The sequence below is a fragment of the Saccopteryx leptura genome, chromosome 2 (assembly GCF_036850995.1).
Source record: "Saccopteryx leptura isolate mSacLep1 chromosome 2, mSacLep1_pri_phased_curated, whole genome shotgun sequence".
NCBI classification, from domain to species: Eukaryota; Metazoa; Chordata; class Mammalia; order Chiroptera; family Emballonuridae; genus Saccopteryx; species Saccopteryx leptura.
Window position 1 is genome coordinate 269,410,568 of NC_089504.1, and position 22,600 is coordinate 269,433,167.

Genomic DNA, 22,600 nt, shown 5'->3' on the forward strand with positions numbered 1-22,600 from the left:
CCCTACTAACTGTGACCAACAGAGCAGCCCCAGTCATCAACCTGTTACACAAAACTCAGATCATGCCGTCTCGCCGCTCAGAACCTCCTAATGGCTTCTCAACTCAGCGCAAAAGGCAAAGTCTTAGAATACCCGTGAGGCCACATGTGACAGGAGTCATCCCCACCTCTGCTGGCTCCTGACCATGTCGGCCACAGACTCTCCTCATTGTCCCTTGAACAAACCAACCGTGCTCCTGCCTCAAGGTCTTTTGCACGAGCCATATTTCCTTGTTGGAACCTTCCTCTCCTAGGTACCTGATTAGCCCCTCCCTCACCCTCCCATGTCTCTGCCCCCCATCACCTTGTCAAGATACCCGCCATGAATACCCTACCAAAAACAGTCCTTTCCCCATCACTCCCTTCCCTTGCTTTACGTTTCTTCTTAGTACCTCTCACCACCTGATATAGTACATATTTACTAGTTGTTTGGCTTAGTATCAACCCCCTCCCCCATTATAATAAAGACACTTAGGCTGTTTTGCTTACACCTATAACTGCAGAACCGAGAACAGGGCCTGACTTTCGCTAGGAACTCAATAAAGTTGCTGAATGAATGAAGATGTCTCCCCATGCCCTTCCCTCCACCCCCACCCCCCAGAAGGAAGGACACAATGTCACTTAATGATCTAATGCAGTAGGTGACACAGACCCTTGGCTCAAGTTCTGTGCCAAAATGTTCTGTAGAACTCAGTAACGCCGTGCCAAATTTAACTAAGAGCAGGTAGAGGGAGAAATGACAAGATATGCACAAGGGAGGAGAGGATCTGTTTTTAGCCAGAGCCAAAAATAAGAGTACAGGGATAAGGCCAAGAGGTAGGAACAGGTAGTAGGTCCAGCTCCCTGCGGGTGAGCCAGCTCCCTCCCCAGATGGAGAGCAAAAAAAGAAAGACAAAGAGGACTTCAGGCCTTGGGATACTGAGGAAAAGGGGGAACACCAGTTGGGGACAGATGCGTAATTAGTAACTGTGAACAAGTGTCCTTTATGACCCCAGGAGCTCTAAGAAAAGGCCTTTAAGATGTTGGTTTTCTGAATTGTACATGGAGTCTCTGTTTTTTAACATAATGGACTCCTGGGCCTGACGAGTCAGTGGCGCAGTGAATAGAGCGTCGGACTGGGACATGGAGGACCCAGGTTCGAAACCCCAAGGTTACCGACTTGAGCATGGACTTATCTGGCTTGAGTGTGGTCTCACCAGCTTGAGCCTGGGGTAGCTGGCTTGAATGTGGGATCATAGACATGACCCTATGGTCGCTGGCTTGAGCCCAAAGGTCGCTGGTTTGAAGCCCAAGACTGCTACCTTGAGTAAGGGGTCACTCGCTCTGCTGGAGCACCCCGGTCAAGGCACATATGAGAAAGCAATCACTGAACAACTATGGTGCTGCAACAAAGAATTGATGCTTCTCATCTCTCTCCCTTCCTGTCTGTCTGTCCCTCTCTCTCTGTCTCTGTCAAAAAACAAAACAAAAAGCAAAACAAACAAAAAAAACCACAATGGACTCCTGGGAGAAAAAAGTTTAACATTATTCATTATCTATTAATATACCTAATACAAAATTAATGTTAATATAAATAAACACACGATGTTGATATTTATGGATGTACCTTATTTTTCACTCCATAAGATGCACTCCCCCCCCCCCCAAAGTGGAGGGGAAAATGCTTGTGCATCTTATGGAGAGAAAAATACGGTATTTTATTAAATATTTTAACACACCATTTGGTTCAGAGTATTTTTTTTTCTTATTTTCCTCCTTAAAACCCTAGGTGTGTCTTATGGAGCAAAAAATGCGGTAAATGTCCTCAGAGGGAAGGGAAGGAAACCTAACTAGAAGGAACACTAGGAAGGGGAGAGCAGAGCGCTGAAAGGTAGGGCCCTGATCTGTGGGTCGGGAAACCTGCATTCGTTGCCCGCTCTGCAGGGACACAGCAACGTGACACTAGACAAACCCCTTAATCCCACTGTGCCCGTATCCTTGGCTGTAAATAGCATGAGCCTTGGCTTTTATTACTTAGCAGGTCCAGAATTCTGAGTCTATGATTTTACACCTTCCAACAGGGATCATCAGATCCAAAGCTTGAAGACTACCATGAAACACAGGACCTTCAAAGGGTAATCAGACATTCGTGTCACCACAAAAGGACGTGTGAGGATCCAATCAGCTCGCTGACGAGAAGCACTCAGGACAGTGCCTGACACAGTGTCCCCACCGGCAGACAGTGCTAACTGTTCATTTATTCATTCATTCAATAAACTCTGTAAGTGACCCTAGAGGCAGGAATGGGAGATGAAGTATTTGACTTTATGTGGTCTTCGCCTTTATAAGAAAGTAAGGTAAAAGCATGAGCACCAAAATGTGATACAGTCCCACACGGCAGAGAGAGCTGGGTAACTTCAGGGAAGTGAAGAATAACATAAGTTTCATCAAGTGAAATTTATCAGAACAGTAAGTTTTCACTTTCTGCTGGAAAGTGATGGTCTACTATATCTTAAAGAAACTGACAGGCAATGTGCCCTAGTGTTGTGCTTAAGATACAAACAATCAGATGAGACAAATTGGAAAATAATGAGACTACAGCTTTATTTTTTTAGTGTTAGCAATTTCTTTGTACACAGAGTGGTTTTGCAACCCTTTATGCCTTTTAAAACATTTTTTGTCAGTTTTTCTGAAACTTTTTCTCTTATTTTTTTTTAAAATTCAAGCCCTGATTGCAATCTTTATAAAATTTTATGTAAACTCGGATCCCATTTTCCAGAAAAATAGTATACAAACAAAAATGCACAGGAAGGATTAAGAAAGATGTACAGCAAAGTGTTAGTAGTGATTTTCTCTGGAAAAGTAAGATTATGATATGCTTTCTGTTCTTTTCTTCCCCCCATTGAGAGAGAGAGAGAGAGAGAGAGAGAGGCATCAACTCGTTGTTTCATTTAGATGTGTACTCACTGATTGCTTCTTGTACATGCCCTGATAAGGGGTTGAAACTGCAACCTCTGGCATGCCAGGTTCCCACTTTATCCACTGAACCACCCAGCCAGGGCCTCTTTCTTCTCTTTTTTTTTTTCTTTTTTTCAGAGAGAGAGACAGTTAGGGACAGACAGACAGAAAGGGAGAGAAAGAGAGAGAGAGATGAGAAGCACCAATTCTTCGTTGCAGCACCTTAGTTGTTCTTTGATTGCTTTTTCATATGTGCCTTGACCGGGGGGCTACAGCAGAGTGAGTGACCCCTTGCTCAAGCCAGCAACCTTGGGCACAAGCTGGTGAGCCTTGCTCAAACCAGATGAGCCCACGCTCAAGCTGGCGACCTCGGGGTTTCGAACCTGGATCCTCCGTGTCCCAATCCGATGTTCTATCCACTGCGCCACTGCCTGGTCAGGCCAGCCAGGGCCTCTTTCTATTCTTTCAGTCTGTACTTTCTGAGTTTTCTATAATAAGTACAGATCATTTGTGCAATAAACTTGAACAAGTAAATCTATGTAAAAGTAAGATATGGACTCCTCTTGTACCTTTTAAACTTCTAATTCGTTTTTCAGCCAACGTACTAACGGCTCTGCGTGACTTTCTTTTTTGTGCATAGACAAAAGTGCTTGAAGATGCCTAAAGAGTTGCAAAATGGCCTCACGATGCATCAGCATTCCCAGCACTGGAAGAAAAGGGTGATTGTTAAGTCATCCAGTTTTCTGCAAAGCAAAGGATACACTGTCTTCCTGACGCAGGAGAGTGGATTCCTATGGCTGAGTCCCCTTCACTAACTCTTGCATTTGGCGTCTCCTTACTTCTCATGGCGCCTTCAAAACAGACACAACCCATCTGCACACGTGTGTATGTGCTTTCCTAAAGTGTGGACTAGTAAGAAAACACCACAATCCCTGCCTTCCCCTGTTGTTACCTTCGAGAGGAAGAGTGCACACGGAGCAGAGGCATGTGACCATCTCACAGGAAGACGACTAACGCTGCGGAAGCCCCTTCACGAGGGCATACGCTTTGTTTCTTATTCCGCGTAAGAGTGAGAGGAGGCACTCGACCAGTCATGCTTATTTTTTCCTACCGTAAGACATGCAAAAAGTGTTTCTAAACATGATAAAAATGAGTGGCCCAGTCTAAGAGGCTTCCTGTGTCTATGGTTAAAAGTGAATTTAACCAGGATTGAACCTAGGACTCTGGCCCCGTTCACTAAATCACCCATGACCACGAAAGGGTCCTGTGAGCATTTCTGAGACATTTGCTGCACTTCAGTTTTTTTCTAGTTGATAAAGGTCAAGGACTTTCTCACATCTTTAGCCACATGCTCCTCATACGTGTTGCTTGTTTGTTTTTTAATCCGTGCCTGGGCAGACCCCTTCCTACCGTCAAAAGCACTTATCACCCCATCGATACCTCCATTTATAAAACACTAAATATTTTTTCCCCCGTTTGTTAATGTTAAGAAATAAAACCCTAGAAAGTTCTACTCCCTGGTGATTCCTCTAAAACTACTGACTTCCTAAAACTCTTCTCTTAAAACGTGCCACGGTGCGATTCAAATGGAAGTTTAAGTGAGTGAAAATACACTCGGCTTTCTAGTCATATTTATAAAAGTAAATATAGTTCATTAAAACACACAGGTTACCAAATAAGCCTAACTAAAAAGGAATTCCTGTTTCTTTTGTATTTCCTCCCATTTACCCTTTCATGCATCGTCAATTAAAATCTCTCCTCTGGCGGGATCACGCTGAGTCAAGTGAAGGAAGAGGAGAAACTACACGGGACAAGACAGAGCCACACTGTAAAAAACACACAGCACAATCCTGGCGCACTGAGGTTCCAGAGAAGGGCGTGGGGAGGAGGAACGGGGGCGGGGCTGGGATCTCCTCAGACACGTGCTCCCCAGAAAGAGGAAACCCGGGGAGGAGCCTGTGCCGAGCACGCTGAGATTTCTGGCAGAGACAACACCGCAAGGGGCTCTTCCCTTTCAGGACCATTAGGGGCCACTTCTCTTTCTTTGACACACTCCCGCAGTGCCTCTCTCCTAGGGGGCCTTCAGGATTCCCAGACACAGTGTTGGAGAGCGGTGACAGCCCCCCCCCCCCTCTAGCAGTCCCACTGTCTAGTTCCAGTTCTCCCGCTGTGACCTTAGGCAGCTCACCCAGCCAGAGCGACACTGTTTTCCTATCTACTGACTGGTTGAACCTGATAACCTTCATTCCAACCCCGCCCTCTTCTGTGTTCCGTGTGGCGTGACCACCTGAGGACTCCAGGCGGGTGGGGTCTACCTGTAAAGAAGGCCCAGGTAATCAGGACTAGCCCTGCGGACTATGCTTTCTTGGTGGAGAAATCCCGCAGGGACCTTCCTTGTCGCTGCTCTGGCTTGTGCCACGGCTTATCCTGCAGCACAGCCTCCGCTTGGATCCCGTCCATCCCATTCCCTTGGGCGGAGCCCTGACGTTTTTATCTGGAGCAAATGCCTCAGATTCCCCCCTCACGACTTGACTTTAGGTAAGAAGATCTTGCATGCCATTTATTCCTAGGCACTTACTGCCACTACACCCTTATGACGACGGCTCTGTGTCACTATAATCCACTGCCTGGCACTTAGTCCTTCCGTACTAAAGATGGAAGACCTTATTGGCCATCAGCCTCCTCCTTTAACCAGAAGAAACAAAAATGAAGCTTACAGGTCAAATCCAGCCCATCACCTCTAGAAACAAGGGGCTTCAGGAGCTGTGTTATCACTTGCCATCTAGGAGGGTCCCTTGGTCACTGGATACTTAACAGAAGCACGGAAAAATGGAATTGTAGAGTGCTCTCCAGAGCTGGGGGGGGGGGGGTGCTCTGGCCCAGGAATGCGGTGAGTAGCAGGGAAGACTCCACTCAGCATGAAGCTGAACACCGCAAGATGTTTTGGTCTTAAGGTCTTTGAACATGACTTAGAATCACAGGACTGTATCCTCCCTCCTGGGGTTCCTTGCTCCCCAATCCATCTCATTATGATTTGACCACCTGTATGAGTTGACTACAGAAAAAGAACGTCTAGACTGTCAAACCACCTGTTGTGAAGTTATACAGGGGCACACAGGTGGGCGCGTCTGGTTAATGTAAACCTCCGACAGAGGGCATTCCTGGAAGTTCAGAGTCTGTGGCTCCAGGGGAGGGGGGGACACCACACGGCCACCTCAAAAACCCAACATGGACCATAATGATTCATTAAAATAATGCCACCTAGTGAGGCCTGAAGGAAGATGCAGAGGTAACTGAGCATCTCATGTGTCCCGACATTCTCTATTCATGCGGAGCTCCCAGTTAATCAGAGAAAGGAAGGCTTATTTTGTAACAAGCATCACTCACACAGTGCACACCATTAAGTGTTCTCTGGGTCTCAGATCCCACCAATTCTCTTAGGTTAAAGAAACAAGCTCCTTAAATCTAAAGTAGGCTGTGTATATATTATTCTTCACATAAACCTAAGCTTCAGTCCTGCCTGAACTACTGTAACATTATTTTTCATAAGCCCTCACAGCTAGACACAGTGTCAGTTCATACAGATCTTTCTGTAAGGACCATAGCACTTGGTCCTTACAATTCATTATGATGGGCATGACTATCCTTGCTTATGTCTGAAGAACGGAGATGGAGGGATGTCCTTTGAGTTGCCAAGTTCACAGAGTTAGTAAATTGCAGAGCTGTGTGCACGTCCTTCTGCTGGTCTGTGTTATATCATCTGAACTGTATGTGATTTACTCCCTTGCTTCTCTAAAGAACCAGAATGGAATGAGTTAATTTTTCAAGAGGAGTTTAACTTAAATATAGAAACAGCTAACTTATCAGGCCTGGAATCACATCATGGAAGTCCCAGGGCTCACTGACATCCCCCACACCGCAGCGATGTAACCACACAATATTCTACCTGCAACTGGTGGGAGCAAAGTACGATCGCTCCTCTTCAAAAGAAGTCACACTCCCCGAAAACTCAATGACAAGCCCATTTATATTCTCACTGTCACACAGGCTGACAACCTCTGGAAGCCTGCCGTGGGAGACAGGGAGGTGAGCCGTGCCCATGGCCCTCGGTGCCAAGGGACACACTCCCTTGCCAATGGCACGGCCTGTGCCTCATTCTGGCAAGGGCCCGCTGCAACTGGAGCGCTACGGTCAGAAGACAGAAGGGCTTAGCAAGCTCTCCCATTGCTACATAGTGCTCTATGGAGGCCTTCAGAGGCTAACCGCACAGGGAGGAGAGGAGGAAACAAATGGAATAGCGGGTAATCAGACGTAGATGGGGCAAGGGGAGGGAGTGAATGACACCAAGTCACTCCCCGTCAGTTGCAGTCACTTTTAATAGCATCAGCATTTCCCCAAGGGGTATTCATAGGGTAGAAGACTATACAGAGGTCAAAGGTCATATTCTCCCCAAACTCAGATTGTCAGAACTTGGAACACCTACCTCTTCTGTGGCATACCTATGAACATTTGGGGAAACTAGTATCTAGTAGGAAAGTCTGGAAGACACCAGGCCTGGTCCCTCTAGGAACCTACGAGTCTTCCTCCAAACTCCGCCTTACACTTCTCATTTCCAGGTTACAGGAGTCCCATGAGGCTTATCCATAAAAGGAGATGGCCCGTGGTCTCCATGCAGCCAGCCTCCTGAACCCACTCAGCCCGGCTGACTCAAAGGCTCTTAGGGCCTGATTCGCATGTATGTCAGTAATTCAAATATCCAGAAAGCTGACTTTGAGAACAAGGCTCCCCTAAGTCTAGCCAGAATCAGCCTCGGTTCAAACAGCCCCAGGGTGATACGAGGCCCGCTGGAGAGATTTATACGAGGTAAACTTTAAAAAATTTTAAAGGTAGCATTTTAACATTTCTCATCTGTTCTCTCTGCACGTTCCATCTGTGGCGGGTGGTCGTGGGGGCAAACTGTCAGCCTGGGTAAGACACCTGCCTGTGCCCAGCATGCTCTCCCTGGGTCTTGCCCACTTCGCCTTTGGCTGCTGCTTTTCTTGGTCCTGTATGAGTCCCCCAAATGTTATTGCCCTGGTCCTGGGCCAGCACACAGGGGCATCCAGCCACATCCCACACCACAACTAAGTTTCCAGCTCTGGCTTAGGAGGGTGCTGGGGGCAGCCGTGACAAGGAAGAGAAGGACGTTGGGGTCCCAGTTTTCACAGGAAATGAGCCCCCTCCCCACCCCTGCCAGGTGGCCCAGCACCTACCTGACACTCCACATTGCAGTAAAATGCCTGCTTGCATCTTCCACATTTGGACAATCCTTCTTTCCTTAAAAAACAGAAAGGGCACTGTAGTGGCGAGAGGCACAGAAACGTGAGGCTGCACATTTTATCATGCAACAATCCGAGCCATCTGGTCGGAAAGCAGAGCCAAGAGTCACCTTACCTTACACGCCCACTGATCAGTGGCATTTTCCCAATGGAGACTTTGACCAGATTCAGTCCTTGAGGAGGAGTGAGCTAGTCAAACAGTCCACGTGCCGACATTTACGGACCCTGACAGCGTGAAGGGCGCTTTCCAGAGAGACGAATGGTGTGCTCTTTGACTCATGCGCCTGGCTTGGGACACCACAGCTGCTAACATCTCCTGTGCTATTTACTCGGTAGTTTGGGGCAAGTCAAAGGCTCTTAGGGCCTGATTCACCTGTATGTCAGTAATTCAAATATCCAGAAAGCTAACTTTGAAAACAAGGCAACCCAGCAAATAGGGACATATCCTTGAATACAATATGATTGGCTGTGACTGGTCCATAGACTCACCTTGCCAGCATGTTGCTGAGCGAGTGAGTCTTCCGCCTCTTTCTAATTAGCTCAACGCTCCCTGTGCCTTGCCATGTTATTTGCTTCCCATAAAGGACAGGGATAGTGAAGTTGCAACTGCTCCATGTCAGTGTGTTTGTTGCATTAGATAAGCCAACACTTTTAAAAAAACTGTGAAGCTATTGAATTAAACCACACACAATAGATCTCTTAAGGGATTATTTGGAAGTGAGGAACAACCACATCATTTTAATCAGACCACTATCTGTGAAGTGTATGGATTCTCACGCACGGCACTGAAGCCCGTTTTCTGAGCTGCAGCAATGCCAACACCACAAGGGGCATTCTGCTGCCCTGAGCTGAGTCACCTCATTGCCACCCCCTCTGCAGTGCCTGGAGGAGCTGGTGTTTTAGAATATGCATAGAATCACGTTGCAGAAGCCTCCTCTGCTCCTTGTCAGCCAGCGGCAGTCACCACACAACTCCCACGGCATCCAGAATGCGTGCCAACTATGCGGCTGTTGGAATGAAACCGGCTGCCTTGCCGTTTTCACGACCGCACTTGGATCCCAAGGAGCTGCCTGAAGAACGGGTGGGAGAAAATCACATCTTGCCGTGGCGGCATAAATAAATATTCCAAGTTGGCATATCTCAGTAGTTCACAAGGGAGCCCACGGGTTTAGCTGAGAGTATTCTCTAGCCTGAGGTTGCATCTCAAGGGCTCCAAACTCTGACCTTGCATTTTAGAATATTGAAGAAATGCGATGCACGGTCTCTGCTCTCTTGCATTTTCTAAGCAGGGAAAAAGGACAGAAGGTGCCCTTAGCAACAGCCATAAAGTGGCACATAAGCAAGGGCACAGTGATGTGGACCCTGAAGAAATGCCAAGGCGATGGAAAGTAATGATGGGCAAAACCCGGGAGGGAACTTGCAAAATTCTTTCCAAGCAGAAATGTGTTTGCAGATGGATAATGGGTGGGTAGGTGCTACCCGATTCAAATGCCTACAACTGTCATTTTTTAATGTTTCTTTTTGCGAGGGCGAGGTCCCAGAATCTCCCTAAGAGTGTGACTGAAGCCACCCACTCTTCCCACACCCACATTCTGCCTATCCCCTACCTTCTCACCTCCAGAAAACAACAGAAAATAATGCAACATTTCAAGGGCTCATGAGTCCAAAGCCCAAACATGGATCACTGAAGAGCCTCTGAAGTAGGAAATTATCACAAAAATATCCTTATTAGCTCTACACTATATTTAAAAAAAAAGAGCAAGGATTATCATATTTCCCCATGTATAAGACACACCCTATCTGAAAATTCTGAGGTCTAAAAACTGGGTGCGTCTTATACAGTGGTTGTAGATTTTATCCTTTTACTTGCATTTCCCGCTTTTTCGTACTTGTTGAGGAATTGTATGAATTTTATGATGAATAAAACTTGAGTTCAATAACTTTATGTAATACATTTTTTTTTCAAATTTCAGTCCTCAAAATTAAGGTGTGTCTTATAAATGGGGAAATACGGTACACAGGTTTCCCATAGCAGCAGCAGTAAAGCTGACATGGAAGGCTTGTTTCAGCATCAAGGTACCATCCCAGAAAGACAAAAGCCTGCAGGGCTCTGGCGAGCTAGGGTGGAACTCCAGTGGGATTTCAGCAAAACTATCCATCTCGCAGCAGCCAGACTTCTCAGCCCAGCCAGTCACCAAGTACATAAGCCACAAACAACAAAGCAAAAGAAAACTTTTAAGTTGGCAATATTATATCATTTCTATGAGGGATCCCAATGGTTCTCCAGTTTTGGTCCTGAAAACCCTTTGGGGAGTTGGTGAGGTCCAAACTGTTTTCAGAAGAACACCACTGTCTTGCCATTTGCACTGCAGAAAGGTGTGAGGTGTGAAGGTGCCTGGTGGGTAAAACTTCAGGTGTCTTAGTACAAATCAAGTCAGAGCCACCAAACTGCCCAGTGGTCATTGTACTGTCCACTTCCACACACTCACAGTAAAGGGGGGAAAGCCAGCTTCACTTAAGGATGCCCCTGACGAAGCAGTAACAACACTAGCTTTATTAAATCTCGACTTTTCAGTCTGTGGCTTTGGGACACTCTGATGAAGTGAGAAGAATGTGTATTTCTGCAGCACAACCCCCTGTGAGGGTCGCCTCGAGGGAAGGCACTGTGGGGACCACTGTGGTTGGAAACTGACGTGGCCACTTTTTCCTTTGAAAACCATTTTTACTTGAAAGAACAATGTTAGACCAACGGTGGTTACTCAAACTTGAGTATCTGGCAGATATGTTATTGAAATGAATGAAGTGTGCCTATCACTTTGAGGAAAACAATTGGCAATATTTGTTGCCAATGATAAAAACAGGGCCTTTCAAGCAAAAACTGGAAGTTTGGAAAACATATATCTACTATCCTGAGTGTGACAGTCTCTCATCGGATGAGACGGGTGGTAATATTAACAACTGTGATTGTTTTGATATGGTTTTAGGAAATGAGTCAACTTTTAAAAGGTTTAATTTAGTGAACCGATAGTTTCTAAATGACCAGCAAATGATGTTTTTTAAAATTATACATGGCTAAAGGAGTCAATATACAAGACAGACCAAGAGATTTTAATGTAACAGAGTATATAAAGTTTACGAATATAGCTTCAGACTAACCTTTAAGACAATACCACTTATTGAGTTTGAGTGTTGAATCAAAGACTATCTACAATTAGCTGATAAGACCATGAAAGTATCCCTCCCTTTCAATTACATATCTAATTGCGGCTGATTTTCTCCTTATACTTTAACCCTAACTACACAATACTCCAGACTGAACTCAGAAGCATATTTATGAATCTAGCCATCATCTGGAAATCCAGATATTAAAGAGATTTGCAAAACTATAAAAACAATGCCACTATTCTCACTAATTCTTTTGCTTTGGAAAGTAGTTCTCATTTTTTAAAAATGTTAACAGTAATGGCTGTTGTCTAAATGAATAGCTATAATTCTCTTGGGTTTTAATTTCAAACATGGTGAACATTGATTAATACAACCCATGTAAACAAAAACTCTTCAGTGCTCTCAATTTCTAAGAGTACAGCATGATCTAAGACCAAACGCTGATCCATCTTAATAATCCCATCAGCTCTCTGAAGGAGATTCTTATTTTTCAAACGAAGACAATGAGGATCCCAGGGATGAAATATCCAACCCAACGCGGTCACCCACAAGTAGGCAGCCGAATCAGAATTCACATTTTGTCTTCATCATGCACGAACATCCTTCCTTGAATATTGTGACAATTACCCGGGAGCATGTGCTACATGAAGCCAAAGCAATCTGTGTGTTTGGATAAGCTAATACAGGAGTAGTAACAAAGCATAAGCAAAGGCACTCTTCACTCTGGTCTGCGCTATGTCCCAGCTCCAAGGGGATCCCATTAATGCGCCTGCAAAGGTGCAAAGGGAAGGAAGGATCCAGGATTGTTTTCCAGAATGAGACTTGGGGAAGGAACGCTGCCAGAGCGAAAAGAAGGGCCCCTCAACCACTGTGACACAGGAATTGATTTCACTTGACGTGAGCTGGAATACAGTAAGGACTGATTTTGTATTTAGTCTGTGCCAAGGTGGTCTCTCCCTGTCTGTCAGTGGGGACCATCTAGGTGTTCCTCGGACAGTTACTGGGTGCATCCACACTGAATCACGTCCTCTGCCAATTGGGTGATGGAACAACGCAGATGTCTGGCTGACTTCACTGTATGTATGCTTATGGAGTCAACTACCTGGTCCTATGTGAATGTTCTTAACAGAGAGCCTCCTGAGCCAGGCTGCCTACAGAGTATACAGAAGGAGAGAAAGTAACCAGTTGCAGATGGTGCATAGTAAAAAGAATCTGCTTTGGTAGGAGCAGTTCTAGATGAAGTGGGGTGGGGCTGGAAAGGGAGCCCTGGTGAAATTATCTAGATGCATGCTTCAGCTCTTCCCATAGCTAGGGAGTGCTGTGCTGTTCCCTGCATTGCGTGTGCGTGTGCTGGGGAGAGAAAGGACAGAGAAAGAGATCCTGTGTTTAACTACTGCTGACTGACAAGTTTAGCCAGAGGGAAACTTCATACGGGATATCCATTTTCACTGGAGGAGTATACAAGGCATTTGGAATAAACTCTGTTCCTACAGAAGACACAGCTGTAAATCTTTTATTTGCCACGTAACCTGATCAGAATTGTCCAGGAGGTTTGGGGGAAGACTGCAAAACAAAGAAAACAAAATTCTCATCAGAGAGAGTCATAAAGATCACCTGGAGGAATGAACTGAAAATAACCCCAAAGGAATGAAGCTCACAGAAAGTGAAGTGTGAATCTCGAATAACCTCCGAGGGTCTCAACCCTGGCAGCACACGCCCTGCCCTTCTGGGTCTGGGGTAGGGCCCAGCAATTCTCATTTGATTGGTCTGTGTTGGGGTCTTTAGAAAGCCCCCTGGGAGGTTCTAATGTGCTTCCAGAATGCCTAGGCTGATGGTAATCCAATGGGGTTGAGTGTTTTTCTGAGGGCACAATTTGCTAAAGTATTGAAGCACTATTCTCTGCAATGCAGATGTTTTACAGTGCAACCTGTCTTAACCACGAATGACACACACTGGGAAAGGATGTACTCTAGAAGCTAGGAGTGAGTTTTTAAAGAGACAGCCTCAGCTTTCTGTCCACCCTTCCTGATACCCATTTCACAATCTGATGGCCATGGTGAGTTACTTTACCCACCTCCCTATCACAAATCCTTTTTCTTTTTTGGTGCTTGAAGGGCTATGTGATCTTGGGAAAATTACTAATCCTTGTAAAGATATAGTTTCTGCCTCATAGGTATGTAATGAAAACGAAATGAGACAATACAAGTTGACATGTACTAGGACTATACTTTTAACTAGTCTTCATTCTTTTTGTTTTAAGTGATGTCAACTACTGATATGATCTTCATTACGATCTCACCCAGATTCATATTTAGAGGAGTTACGTTTCTAAAGCCTTTGTTTTATGGGCAAATATTTACCCTGCTGCTGATGGAAGGGCTCTTTGAACATAAGAAATGGTTCCATCCACAAAGGGAGGAAAGAAATACAACAGGAAAATGTAAGGATTTGATTATTAGTGATGGGAACAAAACTTAGAAGACACGCTCCTGTCATTTTTTTTTTCCACTGGAGGAGACACATGCAGTGATTAATTTTCTTGCTTTTAGAATTCAGAAGCCACAAAGATCAACAAGTTAGAGATGTAATTAACAACTCCTGCTAGTTAACGGGTTGCCGCGGGTGCCGTTGGTCTAGATAAAACGGATTTGATCCTGTAAGCTCCCTACTTTCAGCGACTGAAATGAATGCATGGTGGGTTTCACCATGAAAGAGAACGATCCTGGCATGGTGGGGTTTGCAATAACAATTACTTTTAACTAACGGTGACATTAGAAGTGACAAGGGTGCTCTGTTGAACAGAGACAGCCCTGGCCAAACGAAAAAGAGAAAAGAAAAAAAAAAAAAGCCCAGCGGCGCAATATAACTTCACTGTGGGTTGAAATAAGACAATCAGAAACAAAGTTAGCCTCCCACCCGGAGAGAGTGGTTGCACCAGCAAATTTTTACCTGAGAGAAATAAAAATTGGAGGAATTGTGGCGGAACCCTATTATAACCCTAGTCAAGGGACAAGGATAATATGAAGGCTCTGGGTTTTTGTGTCATAGTGAAAGATGCTTCATATCACTTTAATCCACAATGCAGCAGTGAACCAGGACCCACGGGCAGGGGGGAGCTTCTTCCCAGAGCCCTGCTGAACCTGCCCCCTTTGCGCCAGCTTTGTTCTGAGGCTTGTTAAAAGTTAGAGCCCAGGGCCTCTAGGGGAGGCAGGAAATATTTAGGACAGAGAGGGAGCAAATAATAGGTTTCCCCAACTAACTAGAATAGAAGGTAGATTTACAAGGAGAAGGCTGGCCTGGTGGTCAGAGCAAGAACGGTTGACCTGGCTATAAAACAATGACATGGGGACAGGGGGCAGGGGAGGGGAGGATAGGGTGAGGTAGGTCAAAGGGTACGCTTTTTCAGTTATAAATTCTGAGGATTCAATGCACAGCATGGTGACTATAGTTAATAATAAAGTATTGTGAGCTTCAAAGGTACTGAAGGTAGATCTTAGGCATTCCCACCACACATACAAAAAAGTTAACTGTGCGGTGATGTGTTCATTATCTCGATCTTAGTCATCATTTCATAATGAATATGTATTCTATCAAATCATGTTGTACACTCTAAATAGGTACAATGATATTTGTTACTTATCCCTCAGTCAAGCTAACAGATATTGTAAATATGACTCCATGCCTCACTGATGAATCAAGCTCAGCTATAAAAGAAAAAATGTGACACTAATTTAGGGTTTGTTTTAAAGCAGGCTCTGGCCGACATGGAATTTACCTTTGCCTTAGAATAATAATTCACAAAGCTTACGGGTGGAGTAGGAAAATGTTCAGCCTACAGTACAGGGAACATTCAACTACTCTTTTCAGCCAACAGATGACACCTCCACCCAAACCCCATCTTGCAGGCCCCGTAAAAACCCCACCCCCTCAAGCCTGCCCAAAGATCAGACGTGTGCACTTTAAAATGTAACCTTGGCCTAGGGAAACACTTTCTTCCTTAATGTTTGTGAGAGATCAGAATGACACTGCCTTGCTATTTTATCCTCTACTCCTCTACTGGCTGGGAAGTCAAAAGGAAACAAAGAATGTCTTTCTCTTTAACTCAGTGGTCTCATACATACATAAGGGAACCAAAAATAAGTAACATCCGCCATTTCTTCCAGTGGTGCCATACACGGCAGCACTTGTAACGAATACCCATAATATTAGATTCCCCTATGACCGCTGTTGCCCAACATTCTGCAACACCCAGGTGATGAAATATCGAGGAAAAGGACAAAACCAAGGTTACAGAAACTTAACTACTTAAAAACTAAAAATGCTTCCCAACAATATTCCTCACTTCAACATTCTGGCCACAGAGGAGGCAAAAGCATGTAAAAATACCTTTATAACCCAATGCTATGTGTGAATTCTAGAATACATTCTGGACCTCCTTGCCCAATAAACAAGTGACTTGTCCTGAATCCTACTTACAAGAAAATGCACTTTTAAAAAAATTGCTTTCAGAAGAATTTAAAGAAGTGTCACCCTCTCATCTTCCTGGTTTTATTTTCTTTTAAACAAACAATAAAAAATAGTGTTGTCACTTTGTTTAGGTGAATTACGCTGTGAATTTTATCTTGAGAACTCAAACTTACCAGATGTTGTTTAAACAGATGTATCAGACATTTTTCTTTCAATCTTTATTGATTTTATTTGTATTTTGGAGTAAAGGATATGTTTTTATACTATAAAACATTGTATGTGACTCAGGGAAGAAGTATGTCAATCTATCTTAGCCAAGTAATTTCTATTCAAAAAGTGATTTTTTTCTATGTGTAAAGTACTGTGTCAGTCTCTGCAGAAATGATATTTTTATAAAAATTGAGCTTTTGGGGGGAAACAGCCCCTCCTTCATGACAGTGATGAATATAAATATTAGAAAGATGATTCAGCTTCCAGATGACACTGAATTACGAGCAGGAAACTACGCTAGGACTGAGCTCATCAAAGACACAGAAGAGAGGGCACTTCCCTTCTGTGAGAAAATGCTGCCTTACTCATCTTTGAATCCCCAAGGTTAGAGCACAATGCCTGGGACAGTAGAGTGTTCAAGAAATATAAATAAAATAGTACACGATTGTAAAAAAATATTTAGCTATAAAGTAGTAGCTAAATAAAATGAAGAGTGGTGTGGGCTGAAATATTTAAGAGGAGGCTTCATCACAGAGATGTAAGTTCAGGTGGATCTCTCTTGAGGATGAACAGACTTATGGGATAAGGCCTTACCTGGGATGGGGCTGAGGATAAGGGAAGGAATAATGCAGAGAAAAGCCTTTTAGGTTACAAGTGGACAAAGGAAGAATGAAGAATGACATAGGAGCTTTGTGGGATACTGAGAAGACCACCCAGACTGTGTTTAGGGTTTAAGTGAAAAGCAGGGAGGGGTGAGGCGGGACAGGATGTGGATGGTGCTGAATGCAGAGGACCCGAGCAGTCAAGATTTTGTCCTAAAGAAGACAGGAAGCAGTGAGGGTTCTGCTGGTATTTATAAAGACTCACTTCTAAGAATGAACAGAGTTGTAGATTTAGGGAGGTGATGAGGTCTGTCCATAAAGCCACTAGTAAAATAAGTTACAGAAATGAGACGATTTGTTAAATCAATATTTACCGAGGTAAGAGAGTGCTAGGCCTCACGCTAAGTGCAGGGGCTACAACAATGAGTTAAGACCAGTTCCTGTCCTCAAGGAGCCAGTGTGATGTAGGAAGTATGTACAAGGTGCTGAGGGATCCAAGGCTGAGGAAACTGATCCAGCCTCTAGAAACTGGGGCAGACGTCTCCGAACCTGAGAGCCATCCAGGCAAAGAGGGACAGAATTAGCAAGACACATGCATGTGCATACGGGTGTGTGCGTACCTGTATGTGTGTGTGCGTGCAGCTGGGGACATCTAGAGTGAAACCAACACTGCAGAGCAAGCTGGACTCAAACATCACTCCTGATGCCCAGTCCCAGAAGCGCCCGTCAGGCAGCCCTGACCCCACAGTGCAGCGCCATCGGGCCCTTCTCTGGAGAGTCAGGGAAAAAGAAGGTAGATGTGAGCTTCTCTCTCCCCTCTCTGAACCTAGAACATATTTAACAGCTGGGTGTCTTGGAAAGCCTGAACATGTGCCCACATCAATAAAACACTAAGTGAAATAAGTAGATTGTTTCTAAATCCCTACTACTTTGCAAACCTGAAAGTTTCCAAAGTGAAAAAAAGCCCGAAAGGTTTTCAAAAGCAACATTTAGAAATATTTTTTCAGGTGTATGAGTAGACTGAATTCTATTAACTTCCAAAAATGTCTGCCCAAAGCTGTTGGTCTTTTAACACAATGTGGGAATATTACAATTTTATGAGAATTCAATATTATCTGATCAAAGTTCTCCCTTAGTCTGAGTAAGCCATGAATGAGAGTGTATGGCGAAACATTTTGGTTGACAGAATTTTCTTTACGAATGCACGAATTACCAGTTTTCTTCTTTTTTTCTTTATAAGATTTTTATTTTATTTTATTTTAATTTTTTCGAAGTTAGAAGCATGGGGGGGCAGACAGACTCCCACATGTGCCCAACTGGGATCTACCCAGCATGCCCACCAGGGGGCGATGCTCTGCCCATCTGGGGCATTGCTCCTCTGCAGCAGGAGCCATTCCAGTGCCTGAGGTGGAGGCCATGGAGCCATCCTCAGTGCCCGGGCCAACTTTACTCCAATGGAGCCTTGGCTGCAGGAGAGGAAGAGAGAGAAAGAGAGGAAGGAGAGGGGGGAGGGTGGATAAGCAGATGTGTGCTTCTCCTGTGTGCCCTGGACAGGAATTGAACCTGAGACTTCCATACGCCAGGCCAACGCTCTACTGATGAGCCAACTGGCCAGGGCTAAGACTTTTTAAAAAAATTTATTCATTTTAGAGAGTAGAAGGGGCAGGGAGAGAAGCAGGGGAGGACCAGGAAGCAGCATCTCCCATATGTGACTTGACCCGGCAAGGCCAGGGTTTTGAACTGGCGACCTCAGCGTTCCAGGTCCACGCTTTATCCACTGTGCTAGCACAGGTCAGGGATTACCAGTTTTCAATGAAATAAAATACTCAACTCCAAACCTTACTGCCTTCAACACACCATCTGCTGAAACCATACAAAGTTCAAGGCACTATGGGTGAAATAAAAATGGAAAAAACCTACTAAGATACTAGCGTTCCAGATTTTTGTCCCTTTTTTTCACAGTTGTCTCCCAGGGATTTAGAACCCAGCAAGGGCTCCATAAACACGAACATTGGTTGCATTCATGAACAAAAACAAAAACAGAACCCCTACTCTCAGGAAGTTTACCATCTGCTCATAGTTAAAACTCTTACTGTTTTGAGGTTCTGGAAATATCTAAGGCCATCACTGTCAACAGCAGTTGTCACTCTGTTAAATGAACCAAAGTTCACATATCTGATGCTTTGAAAGGCCAAAACTAAAACGTCAGGGTTTGGAGTAAGGAAAGGTTTATTGATTGAGAAGGTGCCAACTGAGAAGATGGGAGACACAACGGTGCCTCGGGTCCATCTTGCTCACTGGACTAAGTTAGGTATTTAAGGGGCTGGGGGACAGGTATGTACAAGCGCTGGTAGGCAAGTCTTCACTGGAGGACCCTGGAACTTAGCGTCAACACTAGATCTACCTGGACCAGAGACCTTTAGCTTCTGAGAGGATTCCAGTATTCAAGTTCCGGTTACGTCCGGCTCCTTAGCAGAGCGGGGAGTAGCTTTTGGCTCTGGCTGCATGCAGCCGGTCAAAGTTCCCTCCTCTGCACATGCTTCCGCGGCATGACTTAACAGTTTCTATCTGCTGTCTCTGAAAAGCAACTCAATATCCCCTCAAACGGGAGAACGCCATTTTGAGCTGGTGCTGTGGTCACAACTCTATTGCGTGTTTGTGTGGCTGACGGAGACGAGGTTTTGCAGGTGTGCATGGGCACGAGTTTCCAGTCTAGACATCACCAGGGTGAGGAAAGTCGACAGAACACAAACCCAGGCCCTTCTTCCCTGGAGAGTGCTTCCTGGTACTCACAGACAGAAGTGAAAAAAGTCCTGGGCTTCTTCATTTTGTCACAGATGGCAACATCACTCCTTTCCAGAGCCAGAACATCAAATCCTTGAAATTTTTATTTGGTTTAGATGAAAAACTGTATCTTGTCAGTCAGCCAGATTTTTCTCCCCATCTCCCTCCCCAGGGATACACCTATGTCTTCACGCCCAGATGTGACATGCGCTTCTTAGGTGAGTTGTCCTTATATCCTCTCTCCTGGGGGGCGGGGGACATTATGAATCCTGTGGGCACTGACACGCCTTGTACGTCCTAGTAGCAAGCATGGCTACACACCCGTGTCTCAGCCAGAATGGCAAGCATTCATTTTGGTTTCTAGGGACTAGAAATTTATCAAAGATAAGCATTTATAAATTCTCAGATCCGCTCCTTCCTGTAAAAGTTAACCTAATCCATTCTAATAATATACATGCAATATTCCCCCTTAATCATCTAAACCTTCCACTTTGTGTACAAGCGTCACCGGATTTTATGTTAGTAAATTGGCACCAGGAGCTCCATACTATTTTTAAGTTGATGATTGAAGAAAACCCAAGGGTCACAGCTGGATTCTCCTCAAATGCATGAACTAGAAAGATAAGTTGTTTCCTGAGCCCTCAAGACTTTTTGGTATTATTTTCCCGCTAAATTGCATATTTCTGTCCTTCAGAGAAGTCTTGAAGAGATCTGATTTCCTTCTGTTCTATTGTGTTGGTGTGAACGCCTTTGCAATTGAAAAGGAGGCCACGGAGGGTGGTAGGAACAGAGTCAGCAGAAGTTACACAAAGTGAGGTGTGTGGCTTTGTGACTGGTTAGCGCGCCTGTGCTAATGAGGCCAAGGTCGTGGGTTCAACCCCGGAAAAGGCAGTTACTTCAGTCAATTCCCTGCTGGAGGCCTGTACCCCTAAACTGCCTCAGATTTGCTAGAAATCCAAAGATGAGAGGGCTGGGAATGTGGGTGGAAAAGGTGATGGTGATGTATACACACTGATAATGCAGGATCTTTGAGAGGGGACAGAGACCTCTGATCCCAGAACTGGTCACTCTCCAGGGGTCAGGGACAGGAGCTGGGTGGCCTCCCTTCGAGGAACTGTAACAGAAAGCTGCAGAGCCACCAGGCTGACCAGAGGAGGGCTCAAAGTCTGAATCTGGTTAAGTCCAAGCAGGGTGCCTTGTTCTAGGTCAGCCTAGCTCCCTGGTGATGGTCAGGACATAGGCACACATTGAGAAACGTGCAGGCAAAGCCAGAGAGAGGCCGTCTGTGAGAGGAGCAGGAAGTGGCATTAAGGAATCAATAATGGGGCATGCTCTTCCATCAAATTGGCTTTGTGCAGACCAGATGAAAGCATGCCTTGAACTGAGAAGAAATATGAATACCGCAGTCTACACCTGAGGTCCACAGAAAAGGGGTGTGTATGGGTCATGGTGGTGGTGGAAAGTGACTTTAATTACTAATGACTCCAGGAATAGAAAGGATATTTCTAATTACTAATTGCCTCTTTGGGAAGCAGAAATAAAGTGGCATAAAATGGTGATTATTTCACATTTTCTCTATATCAACAAGAAAAAGGGGGATATTAACCTAAGGCAAAAGAGGTGAGCCTAAAACACCAACATAAATAGAAACGTGCTTTGCAATTCTTTAGTTCAAGTTCTTTTTTTTTTTTTTTTCATTTTTCTAAAGCTGGAAACAGGGAGAGACAGTCAGACAGACTCCCGCATGCGCCCGATCGGGATCCACCCGGCACGCCCACCAGGGGCGACGCTCTGCCCACCAGGGGGCGATGCTCTGCCCATCCTGGGCGTCGCCATGTTGTGACCAGAGCCACTCTAGCGCCTGAGGCAGAGGCCACAGAGCCATCCCCAGCGCCCGGGCCATCTTTGCTCCAATGGAGCCTTGGCTGCGGGAGGGGAAGAGAGAGACAGAGAGGAAAGCGCGGCGGAGGGGTGGAGAAGCAAATGGGCGCTTCTCCTGTGTGCCCTGGCCGGGAATCGAACCCGGGTCCTCCGCACGCTAGGCCGACGCTCTACCGCTGAGCCAACCGGCCAGGGCAGTTCAAGTTCTAATACAGACAACTTTCCTGTCCCAAGTTCTCCCCAATTCTGAGTTCTCCTGAAGACCAGTTGCTGACAAACTATTGCACTGGGCCCCAGATCTTTCCAAAAAAATTTAAGACTTATTTTTTTTTTAGCATTTTTTAAAAGAATTTTATGACAGTTTGCATATCCTACAAAAACACCATCCAGGGGCCTCCGAGAATAGCTGCATTATAAATTCTATTTCAAACCTCACTGACTTAACTTTGCATGGAGCAAAATTCTGGAGAATGGATATGTTTTAGAAAAAAGGGGTTTAAGTCTGATGCTGCCCTACCAGAGGGCACATAAACAAACTCTATATGGAGGTCTGAAGACTAAGGTGACAAACCTCTCTTAGTTTAGCATAACATTTAAAAATATTCCAAACCCACGAAAGGACCAAATCCTAGTGTTCTTTTTACATTTTATTATGTAATCATTGACGCACACAAAAGAAGAGATGTAGCTCTTATGCCAATTCTGAAGCATTGTAATAAAAACATCTCTGAACTCCTAACAGCATTAAATACAGGTACAAGACAGCTGAATCGATTAATGTGTTAAACTTTTAACAATAATGCATTAGTTTGTTGCACTACCTATTGAGGGAGCAAAAAGCAAAAGAAAAGCGGTGATAAAAATTGCATTCACTCAAGGAGGAACCAGAAATGAGTTAAGTCCTGGTGTCCAGTTACGAACTACATGATACATTCAGGCCACAAGGGGCAGACGGAGGAAGCTCGCATGTGGAATGGGAAGACGGGCCCCACCCATGAAGAGCACAGAGGCTGGCCCTCAAAAAGCACTCAATAAATACATGACCCTCACCCCCCCCCCCAAAAAAAAAGTGAAATTCAAGGAAGCAACTTAATCTGCCCAACTCCCAGTTTCTTCCTACATCAAATGAGATAAGGCGCTCTTTGTACCAGCCATCCTTGGGAGGGTCAAAGACTGTCTAGAAACGATTTATGAGCCA

The 22,600-nt window shown here is 44.9% G+C and overlaps 1 protein-coding gene across 2 annotated transcripts in view; it reads right to left on the reverse strand.

The window, feature by feature from the left end:
* SMYD2 (SET and MYND domain containing 2) overlaps positions 1-22,600 on the reverse strand; it is a 52,289-nt gene that overhangs the window by 24,069 nt on the left and 5,620 nt on the right. Inside the window, exon 2 of one of the 2 annotated variants that reach the window (XM_066361764.1) lies at positions 8,228-8,291. The exons of the other annotated variant lie outside the window; for it this stretch is intronic. Within the exon in view, the coding sequence (XP_066217861.1) occupies positions 8,228-8,291 (64 nt within the window). The remainder of the gene's footprint in view (positions 1-8,227; positions 8,292-22,600) is intronic. 2 annotated transcript variants of the gene reach the window in all.